The following is a 21,448-nucleotide window of genomic DNA, read 5'->3' as shown; positions in this document are numbered from 1 at the left end:
TCCAAAACTGCAAAGTGCTTGTTTTGTTGTCCATGGATAATGCTTTAATCTGCCGGGTGAAAGCTGGATGTTGCTCTCTTTTATTCTGGCCATACACAATTGCAACGCTCAAAAAGAAAAGCCCCTCGCCCCCCCATGCCCACTGCTCCTCCGAACTGCTGACGCCTGGACGGGCAGCCCCAAGGCGGGGCCATCAGGTTTTATTTAATTCACTGCTGCAGATGATGCCTTTAGTGCCACAAACTGCCCTGGAGTCAAGTCCTAATCATCTGGGGGGGGGGTGTGATTATGTTCAGTACTTCCTCCCAAAACCCCCCAGACATAATTCAGATCCAAACTGGAGAGACAGGCAGCCACGCAAGAGGGGAACCCGGCACTGCACAGTCCCCCCGAAGCCATGTACAGGAGCAGCTTCCTCCGCGAGGTACGCAAGGAGAAATATGAAAGGTCCGATGCCTACGATGAGCTGCGAGGCTCCCCTGAATTCGACAGCTTGGCCCAAGCCCGGGGTCTGGAGAACCTGCAGGAGCTCAACGAGCGTTTCGCCAGCTACATCAACCGGGCACGCGTCCTGGAGCAGCGCAACACCATCCTGCGGAAGCAGCTGGAGACCTTCCAGCACATGGATGAGCTGGTGGGCTTGGACGAAGCCTTCGCCGGGCAGATCGAGTTCAACCGGCAGCGAATGCGGGAGCTGGCGTCTGACCGGGCCAAGCTGGAGCGGGAGGAGAAGGATGCCCAGCGCATGCTCGATGAATACCGCAACAAGTAAGGCTTGTGAATGGAGGAAGAGAGGCAGTATCATTTTCATAGCTAATCTTTGTAGTAAGGATGGGTTTGGTGTCACCAGCTGCTTCTCGTGCACAGGTGATGCCTCTCCATGTGCATCAGACTTGTAGCTAGGGATGGCCTGTAAACGCATTGTGAAAAGCAAGGTGCCAGGACTTAGGAAGCTCCAGTTCTGTGTTTCATGGTTTCACTGCTGCTACCCTTTTTCCTTGAAAAGAAGAGAGGGTCTTGTATTATTTTTTGCTCTAAAACTTATTAATTTTTTACATGTATAGCTGCCTGGACACTATTTAAACTGACTTTTTAAATTAACTGTAACTAGGGCTTACTTTTAGAGTAGGGCTTATATTTTGAGCAGTCTCAAAAATCCTGAAAAATTATGCTAGGGGTTATTTTCAGGGTAGGTCTTATTTTTGGGGAAATAAGGTAGACAGGCAATTGCCCTTTCCCTTCCATGGCAGCAGCTCCTTGGTGTGGCACCCATTGGTTGCTGTTGCTTGTCAGCTCTAGGAGGATTTTGCTCTGAGCTGCAAAGAGGGAATAACCTAGTTAAAAAACAAATGGCTTGAAGCAAGTCTTATGCCTGAGCAGTAAAGTTACGCAATCCCAAATATCTCCTGGGATGTGTGGGAGATCTCTGATAAACTCTTATTTACAGGCATTGTGAGGCACCTGGGCCAGTCTGTGCCACCAACTACAGATGTGGAATGAAAAGAATGTAAATAATTTTTTTCCTGGTTTGTGAAATTTGCCTAATTACCCTCTTCTTCCTTGCATGCTACTATTTGCATCTTGTGTTACTAAAGCAATAGCTGTAAGAACAGATTTTCCCCACCTTCACCTTTCTTTAACCTCCATGGCACCACGATTCAAAGAGCAAGAGCCTTAGAAGGTGAAGCACATCAGAGCCTCCGGACACATCTAATCTGTCCCTCCAGCAACAGGCAGTTTTGGCCATGTTGCTTAGTTGATTACACAATGAGACTTGGTGAGTATTGCTCTTGAAAGGTCTGCTCACAGGAGAGAAGGATCTTGGTTTCCTGTTACATATGGGTCAGGTTCTCCCCCCCCCCCCCCGCAAATGTATATTCGTCTGGTTCATTCAGGAAAATTTGGCTGAAGCGGAGCTTTTAATCCTGCCCACCAAAGTGTGAGGGGTGCACTCTGTATAATACACTTTAGCTTAGTTAGAAACAATTCTCACTGATAGTGATGGGAAGGAAAGCAAACAACACAGTCTTGATGGAAGTGCAGCCAGTCCCAGACAATGCTTGCCACAGCCACCAGAAATATTTTTAGTAAGGCAGCAAGTGAATCATCTGGAGTGCTGTCTAGCTACTGCAGAAATACGTGTCCCTCAAGACTTCATCCCTTGTCTCCATCACTGACATTTTATCTGACCTTACCCAAATGATATGATTTTTTTTTGTCTGATCCTTTACTGATTTTCCCCTCGTCTGGACTAGTAAGTGTAAGCCATGATAATATTTCCTTTTCTGTCTCTGATCATTTTTCAACTGGAAAGAGCCAGAAAACAGATATGTGACAATTGACATCGAGGCCATCTGTGTCTTTTGGCCATGGTCCCATGATGTATTGCTATCAGCAGCCGTACAGTCCTAATGCACCCTCATCCTGTCCTCACCCCTGCACGCTGCTCGGCACACACCACCCCATTTTCTGTCCTGCCACAGATATTTCTGGGGCAACCCTGAGATTTGAAGCAAGAAAATGAGCTGGCTGGAAAAAAAAAATCTTCAACCCAGTTTGGAGAGCTGCCACACAAACAGCCTATGGGGGCTGTGAGCTGTCACAGCTATAGAAATGCCAAGTCCTGATCTCTCTTTCTCATCTGACAGCAGAGAATCGCCCATCGGGATGCACTGAGGCTTAGTGCTGGAAATGGTCGGATGTCCACAATGCCCTGGCTCGGTGCCAGCAAGTAATAAGCACCTGATTAAGCAGTTTTGTATAGCGATATTTATGAGCAGGAAATTCAGCCATGAGCCAATGCTGTAATTTAGCTGTTGGCACTGATGTTTGTTTGTGTGTTTTTACTACACGGTGTCCATGAGATTTTGACTAAACTCCAAGTTTAGTCAAAATTAAATACTTAAATGTCTAGCTGCATATTAGTTAAAAATTATCTACAAACTATATAGAAACATGTAGTGTTATGATATACTTGGGCATGATACATTATCTGTGTCTGGAATATTTCAGGCAGGGGAAGAGCCAGCACACCAAAATATACACCTCTCTCTTTGGTTTTGATAATTTTCAAGAAAAACTGTCCAGAAAACAATTAGAAAAACGTACCAGAAAATATTAGTTTGTACCAGCAATATTTTAATGGATTCCTGCATCCACCTAAGCAGTTTGTGGATTAACTGGCAGTATGGTTCCCCAGCAGCAGGATAAGTGATCTCACACAGGATAATTTACTTTTTATTAGAGGTGCTTTATGCAATCTATAAATAGGTGGGGAAGAATACAAGACATTGAAACTCCTGGGGTGGGAAGCACCCAGAGAAGTGGGGTGTTCTTTTTTTGAAAGTGAGATTTTAGGGGTAGTTAATGACTTGTTAGAAAAAATGGACGGTGTCTTGTCATACAATCCTGGGATGGGTGCTCAGCAGCTGTAAACAAAAGTAAAAAGGAAACTATGACTATATCAAAGCCAACAACCTTGCAGTTAAAAAATCAAAGGTACACAGGGCCATTATGATGGAAGGGCAGTGGCTGCCTTTGTGACAAATTCCCTTCAGTTTACATCAGAAAGTGAATATTGATTTTATTTTTTCCTCTTGCGAGCTGCGGAATTTGACTTGAAGACAAACATGGAAGTTTTTTTAGCATCTGAAAAAAATGGATCGGGTTTTGACTTGCAGGCATTAAAATAAAGCCAGTGCTCTGACACCAGGTACTCTGCCTTCTCACCCTGTTTCTAGTTCAAAGCCATCCTGATGGCTATGATTTAGCTAGTTAAACGTATAAGTAAAGCTCTCTAAACAAAATATAAAGGAGTAATCTTCTGTGCTGTGTTAGGGCCTTGCCATGTTGCTGAAACTAGAAGGATTCCTGTGCTGAAGAGCTGCTCTCCTACCTGGGCCTGCGCTAACCTCGCAGATGCCTTTCCCTGTACTACCAACATACAGGTTTCTTGCTTCAGTTTGAAACATTGAAGTGTCTGCTTTTGGCACACCAGGACTAACAAAATCTCTTTGAGTAGAGCATTGTGTACCAATTAATTCTCAAATGTCTGTGCCCTTCACTAATGCAAAGAATTTTAGCTCTTAGAACCATTTTTTTTTACATTCACAGTTTGGGAAATAGATTTATGTCTATAACTAGACCTTTTAAAGCTACATTTAAACACAGCAGGGTCTGGGACTGTGCAATTAAATGTGCATGAACCATTGAAAAGTAGGTCTTACATTAAAATTTCTTTTTAAGTCCTCTATACGCACATTCACAGCTTTTCATATCAACATGAATAATTCAGACTCTACCAACGGAGAATTCTTTCTCTTGAAGCTGGAAAAGAAAAAGCATCACTAGGAATTGTTTGGATGCATCTCATAAAAAGACTAATTATGCTAATTTTATTGACCATCATTATTATAGCAATGTTGCATCTGGCTGTGGGAAAGGACTGTGTTTCTCTCTCCATGATATTAGGAAAGATGTAGAAACCCAGACTTTAGTACTCTTGACTGAACAGGATTAATTAATTTTAGAAATTAAAAGTCTTACTAATCGATTGTTTCATTTAAAATTCATTCACTAATCTTGTGGGTTTTATATGCCATATGATTCTTTGGAAATAGCTAGACATAGAAATTTGCCCTGTGTTCTCCAAGCTGCACTGCGTGGTGATGCTCAGAGGAGCTGACACCCTTTGGGACCACAGTGGAGATCCAGCACCCATGAGGGGGAACAAAAACAAGTAGGAAAATGTGATAGCTGGGATCTGCGGAGCAGTAGGGACTCTGAGGCCAGTGAGCATCAGCAAAGCCATTTTTAAGAGCAGTGTGCAGGGGTTGTGACCATGCTGCTTCTGTGGTGATATGGAGAGTTTAACTTGCTGCAGCCACAGGTGAGGAGTTCCTCCCTGCCCTCCACCCGCTCCTCTTGCCCCACGGCTGTCAGCTGCTCAATAGCAGCTTTTTGATAACACAGGTAGCAATCACTTCATAAATCAGCAGAGCCCTCACGGGGCTCATCCTAGCTTCTGGTGTTTAACAAACCAAGCATTACTGGCTTGTCCATCGTCGTTGTAGGACCAGCGTTTTTCAGTTTGTGTTCTCTTTGGTATGCAAATTACTGTTGCCTCTATTGAGATAAGGCTAGAGAAGTACCTCAGGGAAACTGAAAAGGAGGAAGGTAGCAGGAAAGTTTAACCTGGGCTTGTGGCAAGCCAGGTTTCATACATTGCTGGAAGAGTTCAGCAGGGTTCAACAGAGAGACAACATTTCTCTTTATATTAAGAGCACAGGCTTGACATGGAATTGAGTATCTGGTCACTGAGCATCACGAGGTTGTGTTATCACTGTTTTCTTTGGAGAGGAGCCAGCCCTTGCACTGCAGCAGAGGCAGAGTCTGAATAGAAAGGGCCTTGCCCTGAGGACCCCATCTCTTAAGAGCCCGTCTGTCAGCGAGAGACAGGAAGAGAGATGTACAGTGCTGCTGGAGCCGTCCTTTCCCGGTAGAGAAACCAGCCTGGCAGTGGGTTTCCCTCCTGCACACCTGCTACCATCACCAGCCTAGTGCCCTGAGCTGTAGTGGAGTTCAAGGGGTTTAACAAACATCTGTAAATCTGTTAGTGCCCCAACAGAGAGCTGCTGACCTAAAAGAGGCGAGGGAATGGGAACCTTTGAACTGTAATGTACTTTCTTTGAGCCCAGCATCCCCCTCCACTCCATTTTTGTTTCCCCTCTGTGAAAAACAGTATCTTTTTTTTTTTCCTTTATTTTTTTTTTTCCAAACAGTCAAAAAAAGTTTGTTGCAGCCCTAAAGCTGCTTGACTAGGTGAGAAGGGTTTATTTAAAAAACAAACAAACAAAAAAATCAATAAAGCAAAACCAAACCTCATGGTTCTTAAGGTCCAGGAAAGACTAAAAACTTCACCTCTTTTCAACGTGCCCAGGTAATTACTTGAACATGAAATCAGGTTTGAAGCATAACAGGGCTGCAATTTGTCAGCCATTGCATTTACGTAGGCAGATTTCAGCAGGCGTAGAGGCATCATGAGGTCTCTGAAGCATTTCTAATAAGTCCTTAGCCCTTTTGCAGTGAGCTTCTGGAGCAGATTGAACACCACTTAAAAGCAATCCTCCTTCAAAGAGTAAGCACACAATATTAACTCTCTCAAGGCTGCCAGGTGGATATATGGCCAGGTGACACAACAGGTATTTGGGTGATTTGAGAGTGAAGGAAAACATAGCTGAATATTTTGGTAATTGAAATAATTTTTGAGTGAGGATCTAGCAACTTGGCAGCTTTGAGCAGGTTGGAATGACATTACGGCTGAGATTTAGAACCTGACTCTATTTGGGCGTGTAAACCCAGCCTTTTATTGTAGCTATGTATTTGATTTTCACAAGCTGCCGCAGAAACCAAGTAAATGAAGTGTTTATTGTCCACTGCATGCAAAAAAAATTTATAAGATAGATAGAAAATTGGTTGGAGGTAAGCTACTTAATAAACAGGAGAAACAAAGGCAATTTCGCTTTTAAAGCTGAATATTCTTGGTTATATCCTTGGAAGCAAAGCCTGTGTTACTACAATTTGGCAAAAACACATTGTTTTAATTTTGTCAGAAAATAGCACTTCAGTTGAGGAGGCCCAGCGATTTGTAGGAGTGATAATGAAATAAAATCTCATCATTTTCACTTGTTTCTTTGCTGTTCATGGTAAGAATTTAAAATAGGCCAGCGACCAACCCTGCTACTATGAGATTTCAAAAGAAAGGAAAGTTGGGAAACCAAAGCACTAAGTTGAGTCCATTTCTTTGTTCTGCCGAGTTCTTTCTTTGTGGTCCTGCTCAGTTCACAAGTGACCCCATCCCTTCAGCTTTCCAAGACATATTAAAAGAGATGAGAATAACATTGACTGTTCATCCTGCAAGAGATAAATGGAAGAAGTGGGGTTAACAAGACTATTATAATTTGATCCTTGATCTGTTCAGTCTAGGAACTGACACGTTCCCTGTTGACTGGACCAAGTCCCCTGGGTGCCACTAGCATATGTGGGCTTAACTGATGGTTTCAGAAGACAGACAAGTGCTTATGTTCAATTCTGAATTTCAGCCAGCATTCGTGCTTATGTTGATGTCCACTGTTTGTACTGCAAATGAAGGATATTCACCACCAAAGCTGACTTGTCACTCACCGCGAGGGTTTCTTGTAGGGAGTAAGAAAGGAAAGCTTTTTATATTTCTGTATGTCTATTATTTTAAGGAAAACAAAGGGATAAACAGGAATAGACTGTATTTATGTGCTTTGGCACTGGAAGGAGATGGAGTTTGATGAGCTACTTGTTCAGTACTGATGGCAAAGCCTTGTGCTATAAGATGCTTCTGGCTGTGTTTGTTTTTTTTTAATGGAGCCTCATTAAACTGTGTCTCCTATTTTATATATAGTTTATTTAGGGAAAGGAATAAACAATAGTAATGAACAATTAAGAAATTTTGTACTGTGCAACTAAAAGCATTTCCTAGAAGATAATTCTAGAGGAATTTTTTACAAGGTCCAGTAGTGACAGGATAAGGAGCAATGTCTTTAAACTGAGGGTGGGTTTAGATTGGATATAAGGAAGAAATTTTTATGATATGGGTTGTGAAACACTGGAGCAGGTTGCCCAGAGAAGCTGTGGATGCCCCATCCCTGTGAGTGTTCAAGGTCAGGTTGGACGGGGCTTTGAGCAACCTGGTCTAGTGGAAGGTGACCCTACCCATGGCAGGGGGGTTCGACTAGATGAGCTTTAGGGTCCATTCCAACCCAAATCATTCTATGATTCTATGAAAATACAAATACAGAGCCATAATTCTTAAAAGAGTATGTGCCATTTCCTCAAATCAAAGGTACACAAAATATACATCCATTGTTCACTCAGTCCAGGAACATGGGCACAATGCACTTGTGGACATTTTGTAAATGCATAAGAATATTTGACTAAATGTAATCCTTACTAAGAGTCAGACATGATTTTTACCAAGCTGAAGTATGAGTTGCTATTAAAGGGGACATAAAGCTTGATTTATTAAAGCACCCTAATACAGCATTATTCATTCATAGTCAATATATGAAATTGCAACCTTTGAGTTTAATGTGTTTATCATGAAAATGCTTATTGAACAGAAAACCAAGTACAATGTAATTAAATGCTAATGTGCCAATGTAGCAAATACTCACATAGTAGCCACTGATGAATGGCTGTCACTATAGTCCAATGCCAATCGAATATACTTTTATTGTCAATAATCTATTCTCGGGCTTTCTCTGAAAAAGTGATAGCAAATGTCTTCCATTGTCTTCTGCTACATAAGTTGAGGACAATTAGTAAATTCTGGAATTACTCTTAGCATCTGAGAGGAAAAAAAAAAAAAAGCTAATGCCTAAATAAATCTTTTAGGCCTTTTCAAGATTCATATTCTGCTTCAGTGTGAAGCATATGTTGTGTGTGATATTGCAGATGACAGTGCAGTTTGCAAAAGGATGAACCATTGACATTCATCTCCTTTCTTCTATTTGCAGGTATAGAAATGAACGTGAATATCAGCAGAGGCTAAAAGAAACCCTTGAACGCCTTAATAAGGTAAGCCTGGGAAAATGGAAAAGGAAAGGTCTTCATCATTTATTCTTCTGATTTAATTTACTACAGCAATCTTATTTGAAGAAGCAGTGGGAAGATAAAATGTCAGAGCAAGACATTTCTTGTCATCATACACCGATGAAAAGTTCTCCTTCCCCTCCATCCCCTTCCCTAAGCCTCGTGCAAATGGCTGAACCTTGGCATGTGCGTACACACTGCGCAGTGCCCTGCTCTGGACAGCCCTGTTCATTTTGGTCATGTAGCACATGCCATCTGCAGCCCACAGCCTCAGCTGTGCTCAGGACCTCATTAATTTTTCAATAAGACCAAGGACTAGGAGGATCTACTGCACAGCACTCCTTTAGAGCATCAGCAGATGGCTCCTGCATTCATTTCAGGACCTGGAGTTGACATATCTTTTCCTTCTTCCACATCCAATGTTAGCTTTGCTAATTCACCCTTGCTGAAGACCTGGCACATGTTTAGGTGCCTTTAATAATTCTTTTTAACTCTTAACACCCTGTTTTTTTAAACTCAGAAGACATTTTTTCTGAGTTAGAGTCTACACACAAAGGTAGGAAGAGTCCATTTATTAGTTGTAATGTGCAGTAAATTCATGTATCTAAGAGTCTGGAATATGACTGGAGAAAACATATTTGTTGCTAAATATTTATTTTCCCCTGTTTTTTTTTTTTTTTTTTTAATACAGTTATTGTGTTAAAGTATATTTAGAACTGATATCATGGCATGAGAAAATGATGATTGCATCCAGGTCTTGAAGTCTGTTGGATCTCAAAGCTCCTCAGTCCCTCACAGGATATGGTCAGTCCTTCCCAGGACAGACCCACAGCTTCCCACCAGACTTCCAAGCAAAAGAAAAGCTGCAAAACCCCCTGATTTGTTCCTTTCACAGTGAAACATGTGCAGTGTTTACATTGAGCTGCACTTTCCTGAATTAATGCTATGCGAATATCATAGCTTAAAGAAAATGTAAAAGTTTACTAACATATTTGGGAAGTTTCCAAACCAGGTCTATGATGGTGAGAAAGCCTGAGTCATCTGCTTGCTACTTGCTTTCATCTGAGTGAAGAAAGTTGTATGGTATCTTTCCCCAGTTCTGTTTCTCACAGCTTATCCTTCATCTTCTGTTTTGGAAAACAATTATGGGTGAATTAAATAGAGACTTTTATTTCCCCACTACAAATGGCAGGAGCCATTCTGCTTGAGCACTGTCATATCAATGCTATGCATGTTTTATATTAAAAATAAGTGAGCTTTTCAGCATTTCTGTCTCCCGTGAGCTCTAGACATCCTGCATCGCTGCTGTTTTCCAGTGTGCTAGCAGGGCTCTTGGACACCCTGCAAACTCTTAAAAAATATTTGTGGAGGCAAATATTTTTTAGGCGGTAGTTGGAGGTGGTGGGTCCAGCTTCACTGTTCCTCTCAGCCTATCTGTAGTTAGAGAAAAGTGAATTAATTTGACAACACCAGGCACATCTGACAAGATCTTGAATTGTGGGGGATATTTTAATTCCAGGCTGCATCTGGGCTGCCCTTGTTGCAGCACCTCCTTGTATTGGGGCACCAAATGCTGAAGAGAACACAGCTGATTTTCTACACAGTGCCTGAGACGTAGCCTGAAATCTGCATGTCCAAATGTGATTTTGCATCTTTCCTGACAGATGGCGAATCAGTTTGGAAAATCAGCACACAGTGGTTCTAGAGGTAGCTGAGGGATTTGTCTTCCAAGGTAAATGAAAATGCTGCTTCAGCACATGGATCAGGGTTCTGGAATCAACACCTAAAGCAGAAAGGTTTTTCAGAAGTTGAGTGAATAGCAAATACTGCAAAGTTCCGAAGAAAATGCGTAGGCGCTGCACTGTTCTAATAGAAAGCATCATCAATGAAGCTGGTGTATCTCAAAGCAGAGCATAAAAACAAATGTATTTTTCCCCTTTGAAGGAACATTTGGCAAGCCAAATGCTGCTTTTGCTTATTACATGCAGAAATATTTGCTTGTCTTTATTATCTAAGGCCTTTGGGGCTTTTTTTGGCTCCCCCCCCAAGCCTGCCAACATGACCATTGTCCTGTTGATCTTCCCCTCAATAGGAAGGCAGAAGAGCACAGAAAAGCAGCGGGCATTCCTGATGACTGGCTCAGAATGTGCTGGTCTGGATGTGTCTGAATCAGCCGCTGTCTCACAAAGCAGAGAGACCGCTGGAGAGGCTCAGCGGCATAATGAGACAGCTGACATCTACGCATTTTTGGAATAGCTTGTGCTGTGCATGTGCAGAAAGAAAAATCCCCTTCCACCAGTCATATGCTGCACCCATAGATTTCAGTCTTTTATTTGCAACCTGTGTTCCCCTCACCGAGACACATTTACAGCTGGTAATTTTAATTTTAATTAAATTAAATCACAGCACATAGGTAATTTTAAAGGGACACCTTTAAATTCTTCCCCCTCCCCCTTTTTTACACACTTTAAGTTAAATGCAGAAATCAAGACTTTCTTGAGGCAAATAGCAAACTGTTGCAGGAACTTAAAAGTTTTGTAGACTTGCAGGGAATAATCTGTTGGCAACTTCCAAGATATTTTCTCAAAAGTGATATTTTACAGCATTAGTTATTGATAAACCTAACCAAGAAGACATGCATTAAGTAGAAGAATAAAGCTATTCCTTTCACACTTACATATTTGTAAAATACATTGCTAAGTTCCATGGAAATTATTCGATATTCAAGGGCTTGTATTAAACAGTATAACATAGAAAAAAATCTAAATTAGACCTTTGAAAATGGAGATTTCACTGGATTTAAGTACTAGCGCCACTCACACCTATGTACTTTGAGATCATGACTGCTAGTCATACACCTTGTCCTCTGATTAATTGGACGTTATGAACTTCCTTCCTCACAAACCCCAATATTAGGAATTTCTGCAGCAAACTGACCTTTTGTAGACTTGCTCATCTGTCATTTTTGTTCTCAGAAGTGGCTCCAAATGTGACAAACATTTGTGATACTAAAGAAGACACCAAAAGAAGAAGAGAAAATACTTTGGACCATCCTGTGTTTTTTTCAATAAGAGATTACTTACTGGGGATATTAAAAAGTTGTCAGGATACCTCAGGTCCTGCCATAAACCCTAGAGAAATCAACACCTTAGTCTGTTGATGTCTTCTGTTTAAGATTCATGCACCATTGCAAGCTTTTATTGTCAAAACCTGGTATTTCATAGCATCTATTACTTGGTTCCCAGCATTCATAAATCATATGGTAAACATATTTTGACAGTGCTAGTGCCAACCTGTATCATAAATTATGTTTGTACAGAAAAGCAGCATGTATAATAGGAGAAGATGATGAATAAGGTGCCTGCTGTTTGTTGATTCCATAATACTTTTTTTTCTCTAGGCTTTAACTCTCCACACAGGTTTCTAAGCATGTGCAGTGATCCTTGCTATGGCCCAGTGGCTGCTGTGGTTTTAGTGCTCCAGCTGTACAGACTGACCGTACTGTGTGTCTCTGCGTTGCAGGAAGCTGATGAAGCACTGCTGTGCAACCTGGAGCTGCAGATCGAGTCCCAGTTCCTGCAGGATGACATTAATGCCACGAAGGACAGATACAAGAAGGTAACTGACTGAATTTGCCATTTTCATTGTATCTTCCTTCTAGAGACACATGTGAAGCTTTCCTTTGTCCGCAATCTCTTCCAGCGGCAAATTAAAACAAATCCCGTTTGTGTTTTGGTGGGTAAATATAACACTGTATATTTTCAGTGGGCACAACAGCTGAAGTGTGGAGGTCAAGTCCAGTGGCTGGCTGGCCGCAAACGTCTGAATTGACTCCTACAGGGTCCAATGTCTACAGCTGTAGCCATGTCTTGAATTTGTTAACCTCTTATCATGATTTAACCCAACAGGCTGGTCAAACTGTCCTGTATTTCATGCTAAGCAGCTATTGCTTTCATCAGAGGAGGATACCCAGTTTTCTGGGACAGAGCATTCCAGTTAATCAGCAGACATGAGCCTGTGGCTGTATGATTAAGCTGCAGCCAATTAACATATGCAGCCCCCTTCTGCTTCCTAGTAGAGCTGTGAGGCCTGGTATCGGGCCACTGTCCCATCTTTGCTGCTTTTGAAAGAAGAGGCTCACTTTTTTGCATCACATGCAAAGGTTTTGTGGTTCTCATTTTGAAAATCTCCCGTGAAATCAGAAATCACAAAATCCTTAATTAAGACTGTGAACTATGTTGTCACTTAGCCAAATGCCTGTAATGTACCATTAGCATGATGAACCTGTTAGCACACATGCACTCAAAATCAGGTCTAAAACCACACTCCAAAACCAAGTCTGAACAGGAACTGGACTTCTATGTGCTGAAAGACGTAAATATCTAGGAACAAGCCCCAGAAGTAGAGTACATTGAAGGGAGCACCTTGCTATGGCATTTTCTGATGAAGGTGTTTTCTACTTCTCCACAGAACCTTATGGAAATCCAGACCTATGTCAGTGTTTTGCAGCAGATTATCCAGACAACCCCTCGCGTGTCCCCTATAGCCACTGGCATATGTGAGGTAGGTATTACTGTTGGTAAATACATGCTGCTCCAAGTAAGAAAGAGACAATGTTTACTCCTAAAGCATCCCAGGTCCTCTAACTCCAACTCCAGGGTTAAATGAAAACTGCAACAGCTATGAGTAAGTACTGAATACTGAATATAAGAGAAAAAACTACCTGTAGTTTTGAAAAATGAAATTGATCAGGAGAAGAGAGATTGTGTTAGTCAGGTGTGCTCTTGCAAGTGTGCTAGCCCCAAAAATGGCTAGTTCAAAGGCAGCAGAAGTGGTTGAGCTGCCTACCTGAGGAGGAGCTGGCAGGATATATCAGTATTTACAGAGAGAGTAAATCTTGTCCTGGAGGGGCAAGATGTCGCGGTTGAGACGGACAAACAACATGGACCAATATTACTCTTCTACTCCCTTCTCTCTCACGGGTACATCCTTAACATCTCCGGATACTCCTTTACTCCCATCTTTCTCACGGGTAGGCCTTCATATCTTCAAGGCTAATTTCTGTTCCCATGCCCTCCGTCAGGGAATCCACGGACCCACCGTAGTCCCCCACAGCAAGATGTGGTGAAAAGTTGTAAGTCAAATATATTGTTATAGAGTAGATGAAAATTTGGTGATTCCCACCAGTATGAATGGCTATGCAAAGAACATTTATTAGTTGGAAGAAGATATGAACAGCTACATCTACAGGGTCTAATTTCAACATAAGCTGTACTTCTAGAGTCCTGCCATCTGAAAACCTTTATTCTTAAAGCCATGCCACAAGGGTTTACTTGAGGTTCAGTACCCATCTTTGTAATTGTCTTTTGTAATTTTCTGTTTGTCTTTGCAGTTTATTTCCAGTAGTAGAATATCTTTTAGCTCTTTTTAAAAGAGTGAAACATACTTTCCTGTATTAACATTTTCTTCCAACCAGGAAAAACTGATAGCGGAGAGAAGGATCCCTGTTCTGCAGAGCCAGCTGGAGGAATACAAGAGCATCCTCTGCCAGCTCCAGGCACAGAAATACAAACTGCAGACAGAGGTACTGCCATAACTAGCCACAAACACCACTGTAGTGCTTGTGAACTCTGCTCTTTTTATGGCCACATGGTCTTTAAGAGGGTCAGTTGGCTTGGAGACTTGGAGGTGTGTTTTCATTTTAGTTTTCCACCTCTGTCTTCAGCTGTTTCACTCCCTTTCTCTCAGTGGCCCAAATCATCAGGTTTAGATGGCATGGGAGGGCTGTAGGTATCACAGCTACAGCGAAACTGTCCTGGCCTAATGGAGTGGCTGGTGGGAGAAGGTTTCCACTTTGCAACTGGATTCCTGCAGGATAGAGTCAGCAGGAGGCTGTGGATGGAAAAGTCACATGGGGCTGGTCTTGCTTTCTTTCTCACTGAGCTTGGGCTGGAAACTGGCGCCGTGAAAAATGATGGGGGACCTCCAGGGCTCCTTTCTGTCAGTGCTGAGCTTGCTGTGAGAAAGACTGGACAGACTTAGTAATCAAAAGTGAATGTCCTTTGAAATAGGTGTTAAGATACATTTGGCATCCCGTGTTCATCCCTGTCACTACCAAGCACTAAGTCAATGCCAAAACCACCTACTTTTTGCCAATTCCTGATTCGCAGAAAATGCCTGGTCAAGACTTTCATACGTTGCTCCTGCCCATCTCCCAGCCAAACTTGCTGTAAATCAACCTTCCTCCTCCAGTCACTGTCTCTGAGCAAGCATTCAGTGCCGGGACAAGGGCTGCACAGATGGAGGAGCAGCTAAAGGCTACAGTGAAGAGAAACCAGACCTGGATAACTGCTAATGGCAGGTCTGCCTCCATGCAGTTGAATGTTTCTTAGTGGATCCAGGGTGTGAAAAATGATATACTGGCATAAAACACCTTTTGGTGATACTTTGGACACCTCTGGACAGCCATAGCAGTAGCTATGAGCATAACTTCTCTCACTAGGGCACTCGGGGTTAGTGCTAACCCCAGGTCTTTTTCCCTGGTTTCTTTCTCATGTGTGATGCTTTGGTGGAAAGGATGCATGTGCTCTGGGAAGGCAAGGATCAATATACTGATAAGTGAGATAATGACTCAGTATAGGGACAAGGGGAGAAAATCAGCCTCCTGCTGGCAGACAGAGAGAGGCGCTCTTTGGGGAATTAATCATGCTGCTTTCAAAATCAAATCTTCATGTCCCATTTAGAAAGAGTTTATTAACATATTAGTTCTCATGCCTTGAGTTTAAAAGGGTGAAATACCTTTATGAGTGGAGGTCGATGGCATGGTTTCTTGTGATGGTGAAGGCTCAAGCTGATGACTGAGGTGTCCTGGAGCTCCTTTGCTGTCCTGTGTCTGAGCCTGATAACCATGTTGGTTATCGACCCCACTTCATGAGCACCAAACGCTAAAGGGGTTTGTAGAACCTGTCGGTCCCCTTGTGCTCTGCAGTATAGCCAAACTAATACCAAGGGACTTAGCTCCTAAATTTAGGCCCTTAAAAGGTTTTTGAAATTCTTGCCTGTAACATATAGAAATAAATCAATTATTAAAGAATCCATTAGTCAGTTATTGCCCCATTAGCTTTTTGTGAGTGCATCTCTATAAAAGCTGTTTGAAAAGGGAATAAAAAAATCTTAAGTGATAAAGTAACTGTAATAAATAGCTGAAGATAGCAGAAGAAAGTGAGAGCAGAATTACACTGCCAAAATATCCCACCTGTAATTCCTGGTCCTCGTTTTTGCAAGGCACTCATCGCCACCTCCTGGTCAATGTGCACTCCAGTGACTGGCATTGAGGCCTAACTGCACAGCACTTATTTTTATTGCTACAGTAAAAAAGCCAAGGAATTGAATGCACAAATGCAGTGAAATTGCTGCTGTGTTTCAGCAGTGCAGCCTCACACATCATAATAAAATGTCTTGCCTTTAATTACCCTTGAAATGTGGGGATGCTGGATGCTTCAGAGCTGCTTCTTTTACCCACCAATTTTGTTTACCAGACAACCATGCTAGAGCAAGCAATTAAAAACACCCAGGAGAGTTACGACGATGAAATTCAGCTTTACAATGAGCAGATTGAAAACCTTAGGAAGGGGATAGAGGAGGCCGAGAGGACCTTGGAGAAGTACACGACCGACTGTCGCCAGCTGGTGATCTACCAGCAGTCCCTGGAGAACGAGCTGGAACGGTACAGGCGTATCATCGAGAACGAGGAGAGCCGGTAAGGCTGGATTTCTGGGCTCTCCCAAAGGGGCCAGTGATCTCTTTTGTCTCCTTTCAAAAATGCATGTTTCAGGACATTTGATCCACCCAAAACTATGTCCATTTCACACCTTTCACTGGTAGATATCCAGGGACAGGAATCTAAATAGATGCAAAATCTGGTCCAGCCTCTGCCAAGGAAAGGGTTAGAAACATTTTGAGCTGCTTCTTTCCATACAGCCCCATTTCCATAGGCTGTCCTGGTGTCAGTGCACAGAGGTCAGGAGCACATGAAAGCAAACCGAATGCCCTCTCCACGGCCCGGGTGTCAGCAAAGCTGCTGGGATGTGACAGGCAGGTTGGTCTTGCAGTGCACAGACAGGGAAAACGTCCTGTAAAATGAAACACTCTTCACAACAAGGCAGGGGGGAAGAAAGAGGAGACTGCAAGAAATTTACAGGGATTTAGGTTGCGTTTAAACCTACATGAGGAGCACTGGCTCCCTCTAATGTCAACCATCAGCCTCACACAGGGAAAGGAGCTGGGCTGTCACAGCAGTGCCCAGTGCTGCCTGCGCAGGCAGATGCAGCAGGACCAGGCTCCTGAACACCCAAACCACTGCTCTGGGTTGTCCAGAAGATGCAAGGGAAGGACATTCACTACTAATCAATCTCACACGTGGGGAACAGATATTTCACCAACTTTCAGTGTCTCATTTTGGACACTGCATTCTGGTTAGGAGCATCCCATCAGGGTAATTCTCAGCACCAAAAATCAAAATGTGGATCTGTTGTATATCTACACAGAGTATATATCCTTCCTAGAGGCCAAAATATCTGAAGTTCTGGCAGAATGGACTGGAAAGGCCACAGGTTTGCATATAGGCCAGCCTCTCAGTTATAATTTTTAACCCTTAATACCACTGACTCCTCAAATATTTACTAAGGAAGACTGCTCAGTTTTCTTCTTGCCCTTCTGAAGTCAGGCATATGCAGGTAACGTTGTAATGGCTACCAAATTTCTTATTTTACTGGCCAGCATTTACAGCTCTTGCTGACCTCTGGTAGGCATGGATTGACTGTTTGCCCATCCAAAATCTTCCCATCTTTCAAAGTACTGTGCTAAATTACAAACCTGTTGCAATGGCTTTTAATTACTAGAGTAGTTTACCTAATGGAGCATCCCACATGTCCTGCTGGTGGAAACAGTCCAACTCCTGTGAAGGTGCTGTGGCTGTGTCTATTTTCCCCAGGCAAGAAACAGGCTCCCAGTGTTCTTCTTGACTCCTCACCACAAAGAAACACATTTCTTTAACCTCCATGCTTCATTTTGCACAATTTCACTTGCTCTTGATGGAAACGAGGGGGAGAGATCTGACCGATGCGCGTCTTCTCCGGCAGGTTAAACTCTGCTATAGCAGGAACGCCAGTCACACTCTTCACGCAGATCTATAGACCTGTCCAGCCTCAAGCTTCAAGGGGAAGAGGTAAACCTGTGACATATCTTCCTGTGTCTGTCAAGAGCAGCATCATTGTATTTTTAAGCTGGTTTTCCATTTGTCTTCCATGCAAACACCAGCCATGACAGCTTGACTCCAGGCTTGCTAAGTAAATGAAACAATTTCAGCTTACCTCAGCTGGCTTTGGGACAAGCTGTCAAAGGCCAAAACCACAAACTAGTTTCTTTGTTAATTTTGACAACTTACTACTTAAGCTAATCAATAGAGTGAAGTCAGAAGGCACCTGAAACTGGGGCAAGACTGACTTGTTGGCCCACACTTCAGTACTGTACAAGGAGCATCAGGGCATGTTGAGTGCTGCAGGCAGGCAGAGGACACTTTTTTGGGCCTGTTTACATGCCATGGCCTGGTTCCCTCTGAATGATGTTTCTTCCGTGTTGTATGATTGCTTGTTAGAATGAGGATGCTTGTAAACCTGGTGACAAGGAAATGGCCAAGACTAAACTAGAAAGGCTCCTCTTAGCAAAGAGGGGAGCTGGTTTATAGAGAGGTGCTCTAGGTACTAACATACTGGATGGCTTGCTATAGCTTGAATCCAAGGCTCACCAGGGTTTTACTAACAACAAACTGCCCCTGAGAATAGAGATAAGCTGTCAAATGAAGCTTTTCTTTGGGGTGCAGCTGTAATTTTTCGAACTGCTCTGTGAACTGCAGCATTTTTCTATTATATGGGTCCATAATGCCTGAGGCCAAATCCTCAGCAGCTGTAAGTAACTACTGTGCTGCAAAGTGTTGTTTTATACCCGCTGAGGATTCGGTCCGTCTCTTACCACACCTGCAAGGCAAACAGGGTGTTTTATGTGCATTACTGCACCTGTGACATGGGACAAAACAACTGCCTGCGGGAAAGCATACTAATAGCTATCTATATCTTTGTTCCCCTAATTCCCTCTGCCTCCTCTGCTCTAGCTGTTCATGCAATGGAAATCGGTAGCCTGCTTGTGCTCCTGCTGAGCTGTTGTGGGGTCTGTGGTTGCTGACTGCCCAGGAGACCAGAGTCCCAGCCTGTGGGCTGGGATTTCCTCTGCACGGGCCTCCAGCTCCTCCGTGTTTGAGTGATCCCAAAATGATGTTCCTCAGCACCACGCCACTGGCGGGGCAGCTGCTTAGCTCTGAGCCTGCTGGCCGCGCACTGTGACAAGCCTCCCTGCAGCTGCCCGTGCCCAAAACTGCTGGGAGGGGAGGTGGCTGGCTCACTCTTAACCCCCCTGGACACAAAGGCAAGGCGTCCCCATGCTGTGCCCATCTTCAGAAGCACTGGAAGAGCTGGGGATGACCCTCACCTTTCCCATCAGGCCTGTACTGCTCACCCAGCAAGGCTGCATTCAGCAGGAAGGTTTCAAATAGGGCTTTTGGTTTTTTTTTTCCTCCCTAAACCCTAGCAGGAATTGTAAAAGCCAGAGAAGCTGTTTCTAGTTAGTCCTACTGCCGTACCATGCAAGACTTTGGGCACCTGGCTTCAGTCTCTGCCTTAGGAAATGAGGGTTCTTGTCTAGTGAACAGGGCCAAACCCTGTCACGATGCCTGGGAGGAAGGTGCTTAGCCCAACTGCAGCAGCAGCCGGAGCTGAACGCTTCTGCTGAGCATTAATGCCGGCCGGAAAGGTGAACTTTTTGTGCAGCTGCTTCTCTTACACGCGCAGTTGTTCTGTCCCCACGCTGCCTGTGGCAGTGGCGACCTCAGATGCAAATTGACTACTTGGCCAAGGGAGCTGAGGCAAAAGAAGAGGCTGTTTAATGTGCTGACAGAAGCTATGCTCACATGTGCTGCTGCATTCAGCTCTCCACATGCAGCAGGGAGAACAAGAGGAGGCTCTAGCATTTGCAGCAACTGTGTTCAGCACTGTTTGTTGTTTGCTTTGTTTTGTTTTTTCCGTAGATATCACCCAGGCCATGCAAGATATTGCCAGTGTGAAGCCCAGACAAAAAGCTCTGACAAAGAAAATTGCCAGGAAAAAGGAGCTGATGTCTAGAGACATAACTGATGGTCTCTCGCCTGAAAGAATGTACGAAAGAACTCTGGAAGGTTTTGACCAAGACCAGCTGGAGTTTGTGCACGAAGGCTCAGTCACATGTGAACCTGGGCAGGAAGGATTAGAACTTGCTGAGAAAGAAATGGGCCCAGAGGATGTACCTGATGGAGCCCAGATAAGTAAAGCCTTTGATAAATTTTGTAACATTGTGAGGGAGAAAATAAGAGTCTGCAAGAAACCAGAGCCAAAACCTGAAGGCTATCCCAAAGGGCGTTATGTGCTGGTGACAGGGGAGGAAGGCTACGAGGAACCTTCCGTCTTGGCCCCCTCCATCCCACCTGCAGGAGGGATCACAGTTTCAATCAGCAACGGGAAGGTGATGAACGGTGGTGAAGTGGAGCCCATCCCAGAGCTGCCCGAACCTGGTGAACCAGCAGAAAAAGAGAAAGAGCTTATCTGTGAAAGAAGGGAAGAGTTTGAACTCCAAGAAGAAGAAAAAGAAGACATGCTTGAATGGGGGAAAAAAGCGAGAGGAAAAATTGAGCAAATCATAAAGTATCCAGACATCTCTGAGCCTGAGACAGTTCCTTCCCCTGGTCTGGTAAGCCCAGCCGAGCCAGGAGTCCTTCGAGAGACAGAATATGACCGAGAAGATAAGCAGGGCCTTTTGTTCCGGGAAGCAGGCTTGCCTGGCTCCATGAGCTACGAGAAGGTGGAGGTGGTGGAGTCCATCGAGAAGTTTTCAGACGACAGAATCCAGACATACGAAGAGACAGCGATGATTGTGGAGACAATGATAGAGAAGACAAGCAAGAAGAAACCAGGTGACAAAGGCTCTTAAGTGACACGCCCCCCCACTTGATAGTCAACTTGTCTGGCATAGTTATTAAACGACTGTTTTTTTTTCCTGATCGAATGATACAGTAGTGAGATTTTTGCTGTTTGGTATGGAACAGATTGATACCCTGATGGCAATTCCGTCTGATGTAGGCTCGCCTTTGGTGCAACGGCCGTTGGAGCACTCCAGGGCAACAAGTAATAGGTACATCCTATGCAACTGATTTTCATGATTAGGACAAGTTGAAAGTAATTATTATTACGGAGCTGCCTGGCTTTCCACAGTATCTGGAACAAATTTGCGTATTCCTCTACTGCTCCTATAGCTGCCGTACGATTCCCCATCTCTCAGACAGCTGCAAATGTTAACTTGTGACATCTGGTTCATTTAATAAAAGTTTTGCCTTCTACCGAATATCCCTGCTGTGGGTTCATGTTGCCTTTACCATTGACTAATAGTCCCTACTAGTAAAAGTGAACTGACTGGGTGTACAGGAGTTCTTCCAGGGGAAGGGATGGACACCTCGTAAATAACCTATTCCAGATCTCTTTGATTTACAGCCCTTAAATAGAGATGAGCTTGGCAGACCTTTCTTTTTGGATCTAAAGACAAACTGTATTTGAATTAAGATCTTACTGTGTATCTTCTCAGAATAAAACCTGAATTGCGGCAGACTGGAGGATAACTCACAAAAGATACTAAAGTCGTTGTCCTTCACCAACACAACTATGATATTTATGAATGCCAACAACCTTTT

General features: G+C 43.5%; 1 protein-coding gene across 1 annotated transcript; it reads left to right on the top strand.

Annotated features, from left to right (window-relative positions):
- Nucleotides 1-397: 397 nt before the first annotated feature.
- On the top strand, nucleotides 398-20,694 carry BFSP1 (beaded filament structural protein 1; the record flags this gene model as incomplete). The annotated part of the gene is made up of 8 exons (XM_082048394.1): nucleotides 398-768; nucleotides 8,547-8,607; nucleotides 12,145-12,240; nucleotides 13,093-13,185; nucleotides 14,099-14,206; nucleotides 16,161-16,381; nucleotides 17,763-17,848; nucleotides 19,760-20,694. 8 exons carry the CDS (start codon nucleotides 398-400, stop codon nucleotides 20,692-20,694), a joined length of 1,971 nt encoding a protein of 656 aa, XP_081904520.1.
- Between the last annotated feature and the right edge of the window lie 754 nt (nucleotides 20,695-21,448).

The sequence above is a fragment of the Streptopelia decaocto genome (assembly GCF_964273445.1).
Source record: "Streptopelia decaocto genome assembly, chromosome: 3".
Taxonomy (NCBI): Eukaryota; Metazoa; Chordata; class Aves; order Columbiformes; family Columbidae; genus Streptopelia; species Streptopelia decaocto.
Note: the sequence above shows the minus strand (reverse complement) of the source record. Positions and strands in the feature narration are given on the sequence as shown.